At 49.9% G+C, this 20,107-nt stretch overlaps 1 protein-coding gene across 4 annotated transcripts in view; it reads right to left on the bottom strand.

Moving 5' to 3' along the window:
- The window catches only part of SUCO (SUN domain containing ossification factor), a 696,748-nt gene that overhangs the window by 88,316 nt on the left and 588,325 nt on the right, over positions 1-20,107 (bottom strand). For all 4 annotated transcript variants that reach the window (XM_086956303.1, XM_086956322.1, XM_086956311.1 and 1 more), the window contains one exon: positions 7,423-7,510. In XM_086956303.1, the coding sequence (XP_086812429.1) occupies positions 7,423-7,510 (88 nt within the window). The remainder of the gene's footprint in view (positions 1-7,422; positions 7,511-20,107) is intronic.

The raw sequence follows: 20,107 nt of genomic DNA, 5'->3' as shown, positions 1-20,107 counted from the left end.
GTGAGGCGGAGGTGAGGGGGGAGAGAATTCCATGTCTTGGCTGCCAGGTACGAAAAGGATCTTCCTCCCATGGCGGATCTGTGGATGCGCGGAACTGCGGCGAGGGCTTGATTGGAGGATCTTAGTTGGCGTGTGGGTGTGTAGAAGGACAGTTGTGTGTTGAGGCATTCTGGCCCTAGTTTGTAGAGAGCCTTGTGAGCGTGGGTGAGGAGGCGGAATGTTATTCTCTTGTTAACGGGAAGCCAGTGGAGGTCTTTCAGGTGAGCGGTAATGTGAGCTTGGCGAGGGATGTCCAATATGAGTCTGGCTGATGCGTTTTGGATGCGTTGGAGTTTTTTCTGTAGTTTGGCTGTGGTTCCGGCGTAGAGGGTGTTTCCATAGTCCAGACGGCTGGTGACCAGTGCGTGGGTGACAGTCTTTCTTGTTTCGGTGGGTATCCAACTGAAGATTTTTTTGAGCATACGAAGTACGTTGAAACAGGAGGATGAGACGGCGTTGACTTGTCTGGTCATCGAGAGGGAGGAGTCTAGGATGAAACCTAGGTTACGTGGTCTGTGGGTATGGGTGCTGTGCCCAGGGCTGATGGCCACCATGTCCCAGGCAGAGGGGGATGATCCTAGGATGAGGACTTCCGTTTTGTCGGAGTTAAGTTTTAGGCGGCTGTTTTTCATCCATTCGGCAACTTCTTTCATACCTTCGTGAAGATTGCTTTTGGCGGTGTTAGGGTCTTTGGTGAGGGAAAGGATCAGTTGTGGGTCGTCAGCGTAGGAGATGATGTTGAGGTTGTGATGGCGCACGATGGATGCGAGAGGGCTCATGTATACGTTGAAGAGGGTGGGACTAAGTGATGATCCTTGTGGTACTCCGCAGATGACTTCGGTACTCTCTGATTTGAATGGGGGGAGTCGGACTCTCTGGGTTCTCCTGGCGACGAACGAGGTGATCCAGTTCAAGGCTTTTCCTTGTATGCCGATGTTGCTGAGGCGTTGTATGAGGGTGCTATGACAGACTGTGTCGAAGGCGGCGGAGAGGTCGAGTAGGATGAGGGCAACTGTTTCTCCGTTGTCCAGTAGCGTTCGGACGTCGTCTGTCGTTGCAATGAGGGCGGTTTCGGTGCTGTGTTTGGCTCGAAATCCGGACTGTGAAATGTCGAGGGAGTTGTTGGATTCAAGGAAGGCGGCAAGCTGGCTATTGGTGGCTTTCTCAATGACTTTGGCAGGAAATGGGAGGAGGGAGATGGGGCGGTAGTTCTTGAGTTCAGAAGGGTCTGCTGTGGGTTTCTTCAGGAGGGCGCCGAGTTCGGCGTGTTTACAGCTTTCTGGGAAGGTAGCGGAGTTGAAGGAGCAGTTGATGACATCGTGGAGATGGGGTGCGATGATGGAGTCTGCTTTGTTGAAGATGTGGTGGGGACAGGGGTCGGTTGGTGAACCTGAATGGATGGAGTTCATTAGGCGGATGGTGTCTTCCGTGCTGATTGGGTTCCAGGCGCTAAGGTTGTTAAAGGGCGGTTTAGGTTCGGAGGTGGGTGGAGTGGACTGTTCTTTGGAAGTGTTCTCAAAGCTGTTATGTATGTCGGCGATTTTGTTGTAGAAGAAAGAGGATAGTGAATCGCAGAGGTCTTGGGAGGGAGTAATGTCGTTTGAGGGTGCAGTGGGGTTGGTAAATTCTTTGACTATGTTGAATAGTTCCTTGCTGTTGTGGGCGTTGTTGTCGAGTCGATCCTTGAATGCTGATTTTTTGGTGGATCGGATCAATTGGTGGTGTTTGCGGGTGGCTGTTTTGAAGGTGGTCAGGTTGTCAGTGGTTGGATTTTTTCTCCATGTTTTCTCGAGAGTACGGCATAGTTTCTTGGATTTCTTAAGGTCTTCGTTGAACCAGGGGGCATTGTTTCTACCCTGTTTGGTTTGGTGGTTTTTCAAGGGGGCTAACTCGTCAACGCTGTGAGTGATCCATTCTTTGAGTATGGTGGCAGCTTGGTTTGAGTCCGATGAGAGGGCGGGAGGGTTTTGGTTGAGCGATGTGAGGAGTTGGTTGGTGGTGATTTTGTTCCAGTTTCTTCGCGGAATGGGTTGTGGGGGGTTTTTGGTCGCGGTAGTTTTGTAGCTGAAGTGAACACAGCTGTGGTCCGTCCAATGGAGGGCTGTGGTGTGATCGAAGGAGATGTGCTTGCTGGAGGTGAAGATTGGGTCGAGCGTATGTCCGGCTACATGGGTGGGGGTGTCAACAAGTTGTTTGAGTCAGAGATTGGCTAGGTTGTCCAGAAGGGTGGTGGTATTGCTGTCGATTTTCTTTTCCAGGTGTAAGTTGAGGTCTCCCAGTAAAATGTAGTTTTCGGAGGTGAGGGCATGTGGGCTGATGAAGTCAGTGATGTCTTTGCAGAATTGTTTACGGGTTCCTGGTGGTCTGTAGATGAGGGTGCCTCTAAGTGTGGTCCTGGGGTTGGTGTGGTTCTGGAAGTGGACGTGTTCGGCGGTTGCAAGGTGGTCTTCGGAGCTGGTCGTGATTTTGATGGTGTTCTTATGGACGATGGCGATGCCTCCTCCTGCCAAAAATCCAATTTCTAACAGAGGGCAAACTCATTGTGCTCAAGAGCCAGGTCGAAACATGAAGGAACCAGAGGGCAAACTCATTGTGCTCAAGAGCCAGGTCGAAACATGAAGGAACCTGGGATCAGGATGCAACACCTGCGACTGAGACATTGAAAGAAGAAATGTTATCAGCTTCAATTGGATGTGAGGTTTCTCTGAGAGAAGAAGGAGATCCGTAAACCAATGCTGGCGTGGACAGGTCAGGGATCATCCTGCATGGTTTGGCCTTCATCTTTATGTGGACCTTTAGGAGGAGAGGAATGGGAAGAAAGGTGTAAGCAAAGATGCCAGACCATGCCATCCAAAATGCATTCCCCCATGATCCCTGATGGGGATACCCTGCGAAAAACTGGCATTTCTTGTTCTAGGGGGTTGCAAAGAGGTCGAAGTTCAGTTTTCCCCACTGAAGAAATATGTTGTTGAGTTTTTTGATCCAATTCCCATTTGTGGCAGGATGATTTCAGCTTGCTGAGAGGGTCTGCTATTGTGTTCAGCTTTTCGGGGACATGTTCTGCCTGCAGGTGCACACTGTCGCGGATCAACCACTCCCAGATACTTTGTGCTTACTAAGAAAGGAGACAGGAGCATGGGCTGCCCTGTTTGTTGATGTAGTGCGTCGTGCTCATATTGTCCGATCAGATGAAAACCACAGAATTCCTTTTCTTCTGAACAAAAGCCTGCAAGGCTAGATGCACTGCCTTGAGCTCCAGCAGATTGATAAGAAAGTGCCGCTGGGGCTACTGGCGCTGACCTGCAGGTCTTAAAGGAACGTTCCCCATCCTTCTGGAGAGGCGTCATTATGCCCGGTAGGGAATCTACACTAAGGAAAGACAGACCGACTGACGAATTTGTCAGTTTCCTCCACCATGCTAGACACAGATCATGGCTGGAGTGATGTTGACAAGCGCCGAAAGACCCTGCAGTCTGTAGCCACTGCTCGTATAACTCCTCCTGGAGCTGACGCATGCTTAGAACGGAACTAGGGGGAATGCATGATGACGAACTGAAAGACTTTTGTTCGTATGAATTCGGCTAAAGACTTCAGTTTCAATTGCCTCTCTGCTGTCGAATACACTTTACTGAGTGTGGTACTGAGCGTCGCTTCCAGGAATATGATTTTCTTGATGGGTCGAAGTCTGATTTCCTTAGGTTCAGTGTGAGGCCAAGCTCGCGGAACCAGATTAAGCAAGCAGCAGTTGATGTCTGCGCTGCGCGATTGGATGGTGCCACATGAATACCTGGTGTTTTTATGTTTCCTCAAAAAAGCTGTTACCGGTGCTAAGCACTTTCTGATCATTTGGATGGCAGACTTCTGGCCAAAATGAAAGACCCTGAACTGGTAATGGCTCTGTAGGAACTTCCGGTGAAATGGATGGATGAGGATGTGAAAATATTCATCCTGAAGGTCAAGGGATGTCATATAGTGCCCGTAATTCAGGAGCATTAGGAGGGCTTGCAGCGTTACCATTTGGAAGGGCTGTTTGTTGAGATGGGTAATGAGGTTTGAGGTCCAGAATTGATCGCCATTTTTTGAGTTTCTTGCAAACAAAAAAGATCAGAAATAGAAACCCTCCCCCATTGTGATGCAGGAATTTTCTTTTATCGCCGCTTTCTTGAGCATTGAGATGACCTCAAACTTGAGCAGGTGTAGATGCTTCGGAATGGAGGGTTGAGGTGGGATTAATGTTGGGGTTTCAATACATCTTTTTGAATGGCCAAACTGAATAACATTTAGGACCCATTGGTTTGTACTTATGTCTTGCCAGTGATAAAAATAGCTGGACCGTTTCCTCCTAGATTGGGTGATGAGAAAAGAGGAATAGCTGGAGCGTGTATACGGTTATTTGCAAAGGCCAGTGTCCTTTGCTTGGCATCCATCCTGCTCTACACCTCTTGGTGCAGATCTATTGTAGGCTGCTTATGGTGGTTGGTACGGAGTACTGGGTACGAAACTGCTGTGAGAAAGGTGTATATGAAGGGTAATGATAGCGCTGATAACCTCCTCTGCAGGAGGGAAGACTCCTGCCTCAGGAACTCCGAAAGGGCATCTTTCTATATTGAAGTGTCCCTAAAGATTTGGCTGTATCTGTGTGTCTGTCTTTATTGCTTGGAGCACTTTGTCCACGTGCTCACTGAAAAGGGCTTCCCCATGAAAAGGGAGATCCAATATCTTGTTTTGGCCATCTTGCCTAAACGAGGTAGCTTTGAGCCAGCCCTGTCTTTGTAACACCACAGCACTCGCAAGTTGTCTAAATGCAGCAGTGAAAGTATCCATTGAACAGTCAATCACCTCTGATGATGTGTGTTCTCCTTCCTGTAGAACCTTTTTCGCTTCCTGTTTAACATCCTCTGGGAATGGCTTGGATAAGGGGTGATGGTGGACCACATTTGGCGGTCTTATCGTCCAATAACAGCAAGGGAATTTGTTGCCCTAAGAGCAAGTGCCTGCATGGATGAAAACCTCTTCCCGATATTGATAAGGTGTCTACCTTCCTTGTCAGGATGTGCAGTGATTGGTGCCGATGGATTCTTTGATCTGCGTTGAGCTGCCTGTATAATCACAGAATCCGGTTTTGGGTGCCCAGTTAAACAGGCAGGAGCATCTGTAGCCTTGTATTTTTTATCAAAGCGGGAAAGGACCGCAGTAACAGTGGCTAGAGTCTTCATGGCTTTTAATTCCTCTTCCCATTTTCAGCTCACAATGGCCATCACTTTTGCACTCTATCTAAACGGCTCCTTAAAATCATTCGAAAGACAGTATTTTCTGATTTTCATTACTCCAATAAGAATCAAAATAGGACTTCAGTGGCTGTGCTAAGAAAGCCTTCCTGATCTGCTACTCAGGAAACTCAGGAAAGTAAATTAGATATGAAGATGCCTCACTTCCATCCAACTTTCATACCCTTCGTATTGAGTCCAACCACTCGTAGGGAGGGGATTAGGAAACTGGATTTCTGGGATCAAACTTTTTTGTTTTGATATTTTTACACTGGTGTTTTACTTTCTTTAAAACTGGTTCAGAAGTCCGATGATTAAGCAATTTGGCAATAACTCCTAGGCTCCTGGGTGGAGGACTGGTTTTTCTAGACCTTTTTCCTGGGTCGGCCCTCCGGGAATAGGAAGAATGGGGTTTTACTACCTGACCACTTTCACTGGCTGGAGGTAGGAATGGTATCCCCTTGGTTTTCTTCCTTTTAGCCTATGGAATGCACAAATGAGGACAAAAAAAAGAAGATGCCTAACAGAATACAACATTAAAAAACCAACAGTTTAAGGTAGTAGACTGCTCCTGAGTTCCACATGCTCTTATGTCTGATTTTAGACAAGTTTGGTATTCATGAAGCTGAACCTTCAGATGTCCATGAGAAGACTGCAATAATGTAGATATTTCTTGATAAAGCTGTGGTGACAACCTCTTCTATCACTGAATTAAGTCTTTGATGCCTGGCATGGTGTGTTTTACCTTTGCTATGATAAAATATGTAAGAGGCTTACCATCTAGCAGCAGAATAATTGGAATTGGCAAAAGCAGTATGAATGGGTCCATATCAGCAACTGCTGTTTGATGTTCTTATTTTCTGTTTAATCTAGATGGCTGCACTAAATTATTTTCAGTTGCAAGATGTCCCCAGGACAATCACTTTACTTGGGGCTGCAGGTTTTATGTTTTTCATTTGTAAAGGGTTGGTGGCAAGAATCATTAGCGGTACTGAGTGGCATTGCTTTTCTCTGCAAAGGTCTCTCCTGTACTGGCAGTCTAATTTCCACAACTACCAGTGTACCAGCATGCTCCTTCCGCATAGCTGTGACTTTCATTATCAAGCCTTTGATGCCTTTCTTCCTGCGGTGCATGAATACTGAAACATGTCCAGTCAAACTGGTCCACACATGAATATATCTTCCTAAAATACTGCAAATGGTGCATCCCGTCTTGAGTATTATTCAATGGTGTTGCCAGCATTTGAGGTGCTATTTGAATATCAGGGTGGTTCCAGCGCTGGTGCTATCTGGCAAGCTTAGCCAGTCCTCCAAGTTATCTTCTCACACCTGGTCCGTGACCTACAGCAAGTGAGGCCTTTCATCTAGAAGTTATGAGGTAGATTCCAATCCATACTTACCTCCAACTCCACACTGTGTAGTACCCTTTGTCTCAGCCAGGTCCCACTCTACCTGTCTTGGACCATAGTGTGGGATGATGCCAGCCCCTGTCACTCCGTCACCACTGCTGTGACTTATTTGGCGGTTCCTTCAGAATAATTTGAGATGAGCTGCTAGCAGGTCTCAGGTTTTTGGCAAATACCCCTAACCAGAGACTTCCAGAGATTGAGAGTAGGTATGAATACTTACAAACTTCTATTCAAAGACGTATAACTATCAAGGACCAACAGCTGATCGTGGACCAATGTTTTTCAAGTATGCTAGCCTACCAAGAATAGTATGCAAAGAAGGTGTTGTTTCTTGGGATCCTGGAATCGTTTTTAGATACTTGTGAAATCCTTAAGTCCTTTAACTTACAAATGATGGATAAGATGCACCTGGTAACAATTTCTGGCTCTCACTTGTGTGGGGGTATTTCAAAAAGAACCTATACATTTTAATAGTAATATACAACAAAGGAAAGCATGTAAAATAATTTAAGGACTGGTGTTCATGTATACAAAATGAGGTTACAGTTTGACCTTGCTTTTGAGTGGATATTGTTACAGGCGGTTTTCAACAAAAGAAATGGTTGGAATGAGCATGAACGTTACACAGCACTCCCAAAGATTGGGTGGCATATACATATCTACTCTGATCTAGAATCTACTGCAAAATAAACAGCAAGTAAAGTTACCTGCTCCTCTGCTAGTCTGGCTGTGTTCTGAAGTTTGATTATAGTCTTGTTAAAGGCCTTCTGCATTTCATCCATCTGCCTCCGATACCTTAAAGAAAAGAGGGTACACAAAGATGTATCTAGTTTGAATGGAAGAAATAATGCTTCTCAGATCAAGGAAGCTATAGAAAGCATAACATATTTTGCAATGTGATTTAACACTTAAAGAAAGCTTAGGATTGACCGAGCTTAAAAGGCATAAGAATTTTATCCATGGCGATTTTCATGTTCACCCCAATGTTACTTAAGTCAAAACTGGCCCATGGTGGTACAACTGTACATCACATCATACAGTCCAAATGGGTGCATCATTTTGCACAACTATGCTCTGAGAATGAATTACCGCTAGCTACTGTCCCTTATTGCATTGTCTATCCAGTAGAGGGCAGTAACCTTTCACATCCCTTGCACTTTGATTTTTTCTCAGTGACCGAAACCCAGGCTGCCATAAAAAGCTTAAAAATCAGGGCAGGCCTCTAGGCCTGATAAATTACCGGAGACTCAATCAAATCGGAACCAACAATTTGTGTACCTAACATCAAAATGTTGCCTAACATTATTGTTGCAGGTGCCCAAGTTCCATCTACCTGGTATGGGGCCGAAATATTACCAGCCTATAGAAGATGGGATTAAGGACATCCCTCAAACTATAGGCACATAAGCCATTTTGGATAGCTTTCAAAAGGTTTTTGCTCACCAGGTCCTTAATAAATTGGAGGATTGTACATTGCAAAGCAGTATATTGTCACCCTTTCAATCAGGCTTTAGAATAAAATTAGGGACTAGTGATCAGATCTCCTATTTGACAGTGGAGAAGTGTGGCTCAATAATTAGAGCGGCAGACCCTGATGCAGAGGTCTAGCCCGGGACCAGGGTTCAATTCCCCGCCTCGGCGGGTCTTGGGCTCAAAATTCCACGGGCCTGATAATTCTCGCCTCGGTGCCTATTCCAATCATGGAGTCCCACTCTGCAACTCTGGGCAATAGCTTGCTTAATCTCCACAACGCCCCCCACAATGCTAAGGATGCCTGGCCTCCACCTTGGGGGTGCCCAGGAGTGGACGCCTCACAGGGAAAGCCAGGATGGGTTGCACGGTATAGAAGAGAAGGGTTAACCCAATATGTCGCTGGGACCTGGGTGACTATCGTTAAGAATAGAGGGGTCCCAGTGAGAGAAAGGAACACATTATTTAGAAGTCATTTGAATAAATCTGGTCAACAAAGAATACCTCTATAATGTTTAATTCACATTATAGGAAAAAGGCAGTAATAAGCAATTACAAAGCATACAAAATGTAATTGTATAGGTGCCCCTGGGGGTGGGAGGGACGTGGTGTAGTGAGGGTAAAGTGGGGGGGATTCGTGACAGTAAAAACACGATATTAATCAAACAGTAGTACGAGTTCAATGTCAAATATTAAGTGTAACAGATAATAAATCAACACAAGATTTCAAAAAGCACATGCCCCAATGTCCATATTATACAAACATAGTGGGTTGGAGAGGGCTGTGTTTGAAGACAAGAACGTGTGTCGACGTTTCGACCCTATGGGAGCAGGAATAGTTGGACTCCTTGCATATGGGTCTTCATCAGGACGGGTGAGGAAGGTGGGGCAGACAACCTGGATGAATCGGTTTAGAAGGTAAGCGTTTCAGGTGAAAAGTCGATGACGATTATTCTATCTTGTTGAGTAAAGTCCGGTTTCCAGTAGGAAGATCCGAATGCTGGATAAGGAGAGCCACTCAACGAATCGAGTAGCGTGAAGGTCCTTTGTTAAGTTCAATAATCGGAAGGTATGGTCTGATTAAATCAGGAGCAGTATCCGGTCGGCAACAGCTCGGCGTCTCTCTCGGCGTCCTCGAGGACGCCGAGAGAGACGCAGAGGACGCCGAGAGAGACGCCGAGCTGTTGCCGACCGGATACTGCTCCTGATTTAATCAGACCATACCTTCCGATTATTGAACTTAACAAAGGACCTTCACGCTACTCGATTCGTTGAGTGGCTCTCCTTATCCAGCATTCGGATCTTCCTACTGGAAACCGGACTTTACTCAACAAGATAGAATAATCGTCATCGACTTTTCACCTGAAACGCTTACCTTCTAAACCGATTCATCCAGGTTGTCTGCCCCACCTTCCTCACCCGTCCTGATGAAGACCCATATGCAAGGAGTCCAACTATTCCTGCTCCCATTGGGTCGAAACGTCGACACACGTTCTTGTCTTCAAACACAGCCCTCTCCAACCCACTATGTGTGTATAATATGGACATTGGGGCATGTGCTTTTTGAAATCTTGTGTTGATTTATTATCTGTTTCACTTAATATTTGACATTTAACTCGTACTACTGTTTGATTAATATCGTGTTTTTACTGTCACGAATCCCCCCCACTTTACCCTCACTACACCACGTCCCTCCCACCCCCAGGGGCACCTATACAATTACATTTTGTATGCTTTGTAATTGCTTATTACTGCCTTTTTCCTATAATGTGAATTAAACATTATAGAGGTATTCTTTGTTGACCAGATTTATTCAAATGACTTCTAAATAATGTGTTCCTTTCTCTCACTGGGACCCCTCTATTCTTAAGGATGGGTTGCACAGCGGTATTCGTACAAGCGCCTTGAGACCCTTGCGGGTGAGTAGTGCGCTATACAAGTATCAATTTACATTTACAATTTTACATGAATCTTATAGAAGTACACTAAACTAACCCATGACCATTTATACATTGCCCTTATGGACCTAAAGCCGCATTCTATCTTGTTCCGATGACATCTCTCTTATGGTGAGCACTTTGGTCCATGGGAGTTCCACCTTCCCTACTCAACATCATAATGAGGCTTCATGAGGAAAATTATGCCCAGGTTAGCTGGGGCAGTAATGGTGAACTTACGGTTCGCATTTCTGTCAGGAGGAGGGTGAGACAAGTGTGTTCTGGCCCCTACGCTCTTTTCATTATATATGAATTATGTCATTGACCATTCAAGTGGCTGCATCAACGATTTTTTAAAGTTAAATGGGCTAACTGTTCGGGCGTTATGTTCGCCAACAATACCAACTTTATTCTCCAGGACCCCTAGTGGCTTGGAAAATGAATTGGTCTATTTTCAATCATATTGTACAATAAAGGGGCCTGGAAATAAACATGTCTAAGTCAAATATAATGATCTTCAACCCACATAAGAGTTAAAAGGGGAAAATCAGAGTGGGAGATAATATGCTAAACAGAGTTGCTGGTGCTAACTCTCGGGGAATCAAACTTGACAGGCTTTGTTGGCAACCACATCTAGAGAACAGCAAGGCCACACTCACCCATAGGATAGCTGCAATTTATAGATATTTTATGGCAGCCTGATCTATGGCCATTTTACCAGCTGGTAAGGTCTTTCGGTCAAAGGCCAAACAGCAGCACTTTATGGTTCTGAAGAACAAATTACTTACCTTCGATAAAGCTTTTTCTGGTGGATACAGTATCTGCCTGTGGATTCCTCACCTTCTGAATTACCCCAAAATGCAGCATTCCACAGAAACTTCTCAACTCTCCCACGTCGACAAGGACGTCACAATGGAACGGCACCGCATGCGACTCTGCATGATGTCATCAGAGACATAAGAAGTCCTTGTCGGGTGAACCAACAAAATGTTTACAGGTATACCCAGTATACAAACACAACCAAACCTGGAAATTCTTCATTATAGACATTTCCCAAGGCCAACTATCTCATAATTCCAACACCAAATCACACAAGATATACATTGATTATTTTTCGGTATATGCAGACAGGCAACGGGGAGTCTGTGGGTCAGTGAGGAAACCACAGGAAGATACTGTATCCACCACAAAAAGTGTTACCAAAGGTAAGTAACATGTTCTTCTGATTGATACATCTGCCTGTGGATTCCTCACCTTTTGAATTGAATCCCTAAGCAGTCCTGCTTCCAGAGGAAAGTGCCTGCCTGCACCAAAAAAATCCTGCAGCCCAGAACGAGCAAAATGGCCATCCCTCTCCACTTCTGATTCCAAACAATAGTGCTTCGCAAAAGTGTGGAGGGAGGCCCAAGTTGCTGCTTTGCAGATGTCTACCACAGGACACCTGTAGCCAAAGCCGAAGAAGACTTTGCTCTGGTAGAATGAGCAAAAATACCTTCAGGAGGCTAATCTTGGCCAAAGTGTAGCAGATCTTGATACACAGGATGATCCACCTGGACAGCGTTCTTTTGTGGACAGCCCGATCTGCCCACATAACCAACCAGAGATGAACGTCCAACCTGAAGCACTTGGTTCTGTCCAAGTAGAAGCTGACTGCCCTCTTGGGGGTTCAGGCGATGAAGTCTCTCCTCCTCCTTAGAAGGGTGAGGGTATAAAGTGGGTAAGGTGATGGACTGCCCAAGTGTAAAGGAGTGAACACCTTAGGCAGAAAAGCAGCTCTGGTCCTAAGAACCCTCTTATACGCATGAAAGACAAAAGGAGGCTTGGATCAAAAAGCCTGCAATACACTCACCATCCTAGTGGAAGTGATTGCCACTAAAAATATAGTTTTAAACGCTAGAAACCTTAAGAAAGAACTATACAATGGCTCAAAGGTTGAACCCATCAAAAATGTGAGAACCAAATTCAAATCTCACTGAGGCATTAGTGAGACCCTTAGTGAATCTCATAACTATGGGAGATTTAAACGAGAGTTAGTCTGGTAAACAGAGAATAGCCGACAAGGCAGATAAGTAGCCCTTAACAGTAGCTAAAGCAGAATTCTGTTGCCCTAGGGAAAGAGAGAAACTAAGAACATCAGATAAATGGGCCTGTAAGGGATCAATCTCTCTCCAACCATTTAACAAACTAGGCCCACCTACCAGAATAGGCAGATCTGAAGGGGTGTCTTCTGGCTGATAATATATTATTCATCACATCCGGTGGGAGGGAGAAGGAACTCAATTGCCCTCTTCTATCTCCAAGCATAATCTGGAGCAGGATCTGGAGGAGGGTGTTTAGAACCTGACCCTGCAACTGCAAGAGGAGGTCTGCCCTGAGAAGGAGATGGAGTGGAGGGTGCAATGAGAGGCAAAGGAGGTCTGTGTACCATACCCTTCGTGGCCAATCTGGGGCGATCAATATGACTTGGGCCTTGGCAATTCTTCCTCAGAACTCGAGGAATTAAGGGTATGGGGAAAACGCTTAAAGAGCATATGAGCCCCAATCGAGCTGAAACACGCTCCCCCCCATCGGATACTAGAGACTGCAGAATACCGGGCAGTGCGCGTTCTCGAGTGTGGCAAGCGGGTCCAACAGAGGAAACTCCCACATCCTGAAAATGTGAAGAACCACCTCCAGATGGAGATGCCACTAGTGATCGGCTGAATACTACTGACTGAGACTACTGTCCGCACGCACATTCAGTTCTCCGGCTAGATGATTTGCGATTACACAAATCTGATGGTCCAGAGTCCAGGGCTAAAGTCACAGAGCCTCTCTGCAAAGATGATACAACCCTACTCCTCCCTGTTTGTTGATCTACCTCTCCAAGAGGTTTGCAGCCTTTCTAATCACATCATGATGTGTGGTCAGCCCCTGAGTTGGCAGACCCTTTGGTGATGAAAGCTCCCACTCAGGAGAGGTGTCCAGGCCACTAGCCTCCAGCAAGCAGCGTCAGAGACCACGGAATCAGAGGCAGAGTGGTTGACTTCGGCAAAGGTGAAGGCGTTGCATATCTCTGGGCCGAAGACATCCCCGGTAACGGAATCGTAGAGATCTCATCCCTGCGATGATGCCTGGGACTCAGGGACACAGACTTTGGAGTCGCATCCTTCGAAGAGAGACGCCGAGAACCATGGTGCTGCTTCTTCTTGTGTTTCTTAGAAGGCCTCAAATTGTGTAGAGTCAGTGACATCAAGCGGATCCGAGACCTCTTCCAATCGCTCTTCTGCTTTTCGGCCTTTGTCATGAATAATTTGGCCTCCCACTCCTTTAGATTCAAGCACTTGCACAAAGTGCATGTCCCCACAAGAGACACCATAACCAGTCTTCATGGGGGTCATTGATGGACATCTGGCACCCGTATTCTCTGCATGGCTTGAAACCAGAATTCCTTGGAGCAGTCGAACAAGTTACTTACCTTCGGTAACGATATATCTGTAAGAAACATTAGTTAGTGTTAGATTCCTTACCTTGGAATATCCCCAGGCGTCAGTCTGGACCCGGAAACTTTTGCGTAGCAGTACCCCTGCGCGTCGGTAGGCGTCGTCTGCAGGCGTCCCCTGCGGCTCCGCGTCCGTCGTCGGCGTCGTGCGCCGTGATGACGTCGCTGGAGTATATAGACGCCGCCTCCGCGCGCTGACGTCCGTTCTTTGCACACAGCTTTTCCGCGCCAGGAGACGCAGAGCCATGAGAGAACCAACACTGGTGCGATGTAAAAACTAGGGCCCTGAAAGGGATGACCTTAACCCTAGGTATCAGTTCGCAGAACGGGGAGGATGGGTGGGTTCGGTAAGGAATCTAACACTAACTAATGTTTCTTACAGATATATCGTTACCGAAGGTAAGTAACTTGTTCATCTGAAAGAAACACGTTAGTGTTAGATTCCTTACCTTAGAATACATACCCCAGCAATACCAACCCTGGTGGTGGGTCTGCGAACCAATACAAAACTACACCAGAAAGTCCTGGAGGACAGAACGGCCAAAGAAGCCATCCCTCCGGACTTGACTATCCAGGCAGTAGTGCCTCGCAAAGGTGTGCAGCGAGGCCCACGTAGCCGCTTGGCAAATGTCCTGCAAGGGGACTCCCCGGCCCAGGGCAGTAGTAGCCGCCGTGGCCCGAGTGGAATGGGCCCTCAGCCCAACAGGAGGCTCCTTCCGAGCCAAAGAGTAGCACGCTTTGATGCAGAGGACGACCCATCGAGAGATGGTTCGTTTACAAACCGTCCGTCCCTTCTTCGCACCCACGTAGCCAACAAACAGCTGGTCATCCACCCGGAACTGGCGTGTGCGATCCATGTAAAATGAAAGCGCACGTTTTGGGTCCAGACGATGGAGCCGCTCTTCATCCTTCGAAGGATGCGGAGGCGGGAAAAAGGAAGGGAGGGTGATGGACTGCCCGATGTGAAAGGCCGAAACAACCTTGGGCAGGAAAGAAGGTCTAGTCCTCAGAACCAGCTTGTCAGGATGAATGGACAGGAAAGGAGGTTGGACAGAAAGAGCCTGGAGCTCACTCACCCTCCTGGCAGAGGTGATGGCAACCAGGAAAGCCGTCTTTAAAGTCAGGAGACGGAGAGGGCAAGAATGAAGGGGCTCAAAGGGAGCACACATCAGGAAAGTTAGAACCAGGTTCAAATCCCACTGAGGCATCACAAACGGAACAGGTGGAAACATGTGAGTGATGCCTTTCAAGAATCGAGTTACAATCGGGGATTTGAACAAAGAAGGCTGATCAGGAAGCCTCAAAAAGGCTGAAAGGGCAGAAAGGTAGCCCTTGATAGTGCCCAGAGCAGAGCCCTGCTGGGCAAGAGAAAGAAGAAACAGAAGAACCTCCGAAAGAGGGGCAGAAAGAGGGTCCACAGCCTTTGCTGTGCACCATGCCACAAATCTGTTCCACCGACAGGCGTATACCGACTTAGTGGAGGGACGCCTGGCTGCCAGAATAACATCACAGACTTCAGGAGGCAAGTCAAATGGCCTCAACTGCCGCCGCTCAATCTCCAAGCATGGAGGTGGAGACTGGACAGGTTCGGGTGGAGGACCGTCCCCTGCTGCTGCGACAGAAGGTCCTCCTGAAGGGGCAGGCGGATCGGGGGACCGACTGACATGCTGAGTAGCTCGGGATACCAGTACCTTCGAGCCCAGTCCGGAGCCACAAGGATAACTTGGGCCCGGTCGCGCCTGATCTTCTTCAGCACTCTGGGCAGAAGTGGTATAGGCGGAAAGGCGTATAACAGACCGCAACTCCACTCGCGCCGAAAGGCGTCGCCGTGCGAGTGCCGTCTTGGAAACTCCAACGCGCAGAACTGATGACATTGCGCGTTCTCTTCTGTGGCGAATAGATCTAACCAAGGCTCTCCCCATTGCAGAAAGATGCCTTGCGCCACGTCCGAGTTCAGACGCCATTCGTGATCCATCGAGCACCGACGGCTGAGTTCGTCCGCCCTGGCGTTCAGAGAACCTGCCAGGTGTTGAACCGTCAGAGTCACGCCCTGACGTTCCAGCCATTGCCAGAGGCGCAGAGCCTCCTGGCAAAGGGTCCACGACCCCACTCCGCCCTGTTTGTTGCAGTACCACATGGCGGTGGTGTTGTCGGTGAACACCTGCACTACACTCCCGTTGACAAAGGGGAGGAATGCCTTCAGTGCCAGACGAATCGCCCGCAGCTCCAACAGATTGATATGGAGCCGGGACTCCGCCGGAGACCAGATGCCTCTGATCTCTGCCTCTCCCAAGTGGCCACCCCAGCCCTGGAGGGACGCGTCCGTCACGACAACGTGCTCCGGTTGGGGAAGGGAGAGGGACTTGCCCCTGACCCAATCGCGGTCCGTAAGCCACCACTGCAGTTGTCTCGCAGTGCCCTCCGAGATCAAGACGTGGTCGGACAAGTTGCCCTGATGCTGGGCCCACTGAAACTTCAGGTCCCACTGCAGAGCCCGCATCCGCCACCTGGCGTGATGCACCAGAAGGATGCAGGAAGCCATCAGTCCCAGCAGCCGCAGCGTCAACCTGACCGAGACTCGGGATAGCGGCTGAAAGATGGGAATCAAAGCCTGAATATCCCGAACCCGCCGTTCCGGAGGATAAACCCGAAACTGCGCCGAGTCCAGAACCGCTCCGATGAAAAGGAGCTTTTGAGAGGGACACAGGTGTGATTTCGGCACGTTGATGGAGAACCCCAGGTCGTGCAAGAGGTCTGCCGTCATCTGAAGGTGGTGGACGACTGTTTGGGGCGAGCCCGCCTTCAACAACCAATCGTCTAGGTAGGGGAAGACTGAAACCCCCAACCTGCGCAGATGGGCTGCGACCACCGCCATCACCTTTGTGAACACCCGTGGGGCGCTGGTAAGGCCGAAGGGGAGCACGATAAACTGAAAGTGCTCCAGGCCTACCGTGAACCGCAGGTAACGCCGGTGGGCCGGCAGGACGGGGATGTGAAAATAGGCGTCCTGCAAGTCCAACGCTACCATCCAGTCTTGTGGGTCTAGAGCAGCCAAGACCTGAGCTAACGTCAACATCTTGAACTTCTCCTTCCTGAGGAAGCCGTTGACGTTCCTTAGATCCAAGATAGGACGTAGGCCCCCCTTGTCCTTCTTGGGCACCAGAAAGTAGTGGGAATAGCAACCACGCCCTACTTCTGGCCCAGGAACGCGCTCGATGGCCCCCTTGGCCAAGAGGGCCGTAACTTCCTCCTGCAGAAGTGTCAAGTGGTCCCCCGACACACGGTGGTTCTGCGGTGGCATGGCTGGAGGAGAGGTCTCGAAGGGGAGGGAGTAGCCCCTTCGGACGATTTGCAGCACCCACCTGTCCGAAGTGATCGCGCGCCAGTGAGCGTGGTGATGGCGAACCCTGCCACCCACTGGCGTCACATGGGGCCGAAAGCACGGACTAGGAGGATTTTGGGGTAGATGCTGCGGGGGAAGGTGTGGTCTGACCCCGCCGTTGTCCCCGACCGCCACCACGGCGGTTACCACGGCCGCCACCGCGTTGGAAGGATTGTTGCGGCGCGTGGCTGGCAGCACGTGTGGGGGCGCCCCTTCCTTGGCCACGAAAGGGACGAAACGAACCCGTTTGCTGACGCTGGGTCGAGAGACCCAAGGACTTGGCCGTGACCCTGGAGTCCTTGAAGCGTTCCAGCGCGTGGTCCGCCTTGTCACCGAACAGGTGACAGCCATCAAACGGCATGTCCATCAATGTATTCTGGACATCAGCCGAAAAATTGGCGGATCTCAGCCAGGCGTGGCGACGAATCGCCACCGTCGTCGACATAGCTCTGCCCAGCGAGTCGGTCGTATCAAGACCACACCGTATTGAATATTTCGCTGCATCCCTGCCCTCAGCCACAGCTTGACCGAGTTTTGCCCGCACCTCCATGGGGCATTCTGGCAGCAGTTCCGCGACCGTATCCCACACAGAGTGGGTGTAGCGGCCCAAGAGGCAAGCGGTGTTGCAAGACCGCAGGCCCAAACTAATGGACGAGAAGACCTTTTTGCCAAACTGGTCATACCTCTTGGATTCCCGGTCGGGCGGGGCCGACGGGAATGCGGACTGGGAGGTCGAGGCCTGGATCACCAGACTCTCAGGAGTGGGGTGGGTAGACAGGTACTTGGGGTCGTCCGGACAAGGACGGTGGCGCCTGGCCACGTTCCGATCAACAGGCGCACCTGAAGCGGGCCTGGACCACGTGCCCAACAGAACGTCTGACAAGGCTTCATTAAACGGCAGCAGTGGCTCCTGTGGGCATGACTGCGGTTTGAAGACCTCGGTGAGGATGTTAGGCCTCACTGCCGCGACGGGGAGCTCAAGGTGTAAGGCCTTGGCAGCCCTCATCAGCACCACAGAATAGGCAGCTCCCTCCACCGATGCCACGGAAGGAGGAGAGATCAAACCAGGGTTAGGAGAGTCGTCCAAACCACTGGCATCCCCCAAGTCACCTGTCCAGTCCGGGTCATACTGGCACTCGCGTGACAGAGGGTCCTCGGACCCCTCCCAACCTTCACCGTACTCCTCATCCTCTCCGTATTCGGAGTCAACGATGAAGACCGGCTCCTCGGGGTTCATGGGCTCCATCGGCGCCGGGACCGGCGTCGAGCGACGCCCGTCCGGCGCCGCGTCCGGCGTCGGAGAAGGTAAGGGGACGGCGCCGCCCGGAGCCGGCGCCGGAACCCCACCGCCGGCCGGAGCCGGCACTGGAGAACCGGCGCCGCGCGGGGGCGGCGTCGGGGGTAACCCCGATGGCAACGGCGCCGGGGAGGCCGGAAGACCAGCCGGCGCCGATCCCGAAGGCCCTTGCGGCGCCGGGGTCGGAGCCGTCGGCGGCGCCGGAGCACCCGACGGCGCCGAGGCAGGGACACCCGAACGCCAGGGCCCCCAGACGGTAGCACTGGGCCCGAAGGCGCCGTAGGCCCCGTCGGAGAAGCGAGCGCCCTCATGGCCATGAGGAACGCCTCGATCTCCTCAGGCGTCGCGCCATGCCCAGGGACCGGAGGGTATGAGGCAGGCCGCGCCGGCGACTCTCGCGGAGCCGCGGGGTTGGGGCCACCCGAGCCCCCGGCCGCATCGCGCGAGCGTCGGGGGGAGTCGGGGGTACGATGACGACGCCCCGACTTCTTGTGCTTCCTACCTGACGAGCCTGACGAGTGGTGTCGACTTCCGGAACGCTCGGCGCGGCTCCGCGACCGCTCCCTCGAACGCTCTCTCGACCTCCGGCCGGACCGGGACCGCTCCCGGTCCCGACGTGGGGCCGACACCCGGAGCTCCAGTAGCTTGCGGGACCGCTCCCGCCTAGCCTTGTTGGTGAGGGCCCGGCAGTCGACACAGGAGTCCACGTCGTGGTCGGGGCCCAGACACCGGAGACAGAGGCGGTGATGGTCCGTGACCGACATCGTGCGCTCACAGTCATCGCAATTCTTGAACCCAGGCATCCTATCAGGCACAATAAGAGAAAAAACAATCGAAAAACTTGGTCAAAGACCGGAGTACTGCTCTTCAGATCTGCGTCCACTGGCGCGGAAAAAAGAAGAACTGACGTCAGCGCGCGGAGGCGGCGTCTATATACTCCAGCAACGTCATCACGGCGCACGACGCCGACGACGGACGCGGAGCCGCAGGGGACGCCTGCAGACGACGCCTACCGACGCGCAGGGGTACTGCTACGCAAAAGTTTCCGGATCCAGACTGACGCCTGGGGATATTCTAAGGTAAGGAATCTAACACTAACGTGTTTCTTTCAGATCTCTTCGACGGCTACAAAGTCACGACAATAGCAACAAAGAAACTCCCAAAAATGGAGAGCCTGGGGAAAAAATCTGTTGGGCGTCGACGGCGTGGAAAAAAGGGAACAGACGTCATGCAGAGTCGCGTGAGGAGTCATTCCATTTTGGCATCCTCGTCAACATGGGGGAGCTGAGGAGAAAAGTTTCTGTGGAATGCTGCACATTAGGGTAATTCAAAAGGTGAGGAATCAAAGGCAGATATATCCATCAGAAATCTGGAGGTATTCATCTGTAACCCATCTAGCTGTTCAAAAAAATAATTCTATAAGATCAATAAGTAATCTTCCCTAGAGAAGCTTATTCCCTTATTCTTGGATACTGCCCTAAAAAGTATTGAATTCTGTGCTGCCCTATGACATCTCCTAATTTGAATTAGGTTATGGGCCACTGAGGAACTGCATGTATATACGGAAGCCTTAAAGGAGATATTGTCTTTAGCCTGTACTATTTATCTTCCATGGCTTCAACACATGTGTCAATGGAATCGGAAATTGGGCTAAGATGATTTGGGATAACCCCTGTACAATCACACAGCATTTTGCGAATATATCCAACTAGCCCCACATAGAAGCATCTCTCTGGGCAAATAGATTCAACCTTCACAAGCCATTTCCTAGGCACTAAGCATACGTAGTAGATTCTATTCAACCGCCGTTGGCTAAGTATTAGAT

The sequence above is a fragment of the Lissotriton vulgaris genome, chromosome 1_1, assembly GCF_964263255.1.
Source record: "Lissotriton vulgaris chromosome 1_1, aLisVul1.2, whole genome shotgun sequence".
Lineage (NCBI taxonomy): Eukaryota > Metazoa > Chordata > Amphibia > Caudata > Salamandridae > Lissotriton > Lissotriton vulgaris.
Note: the sequence above shows the minus strand (reverse complement) of the source record. Positions and strands in the feature narration are given on the sequence as shown.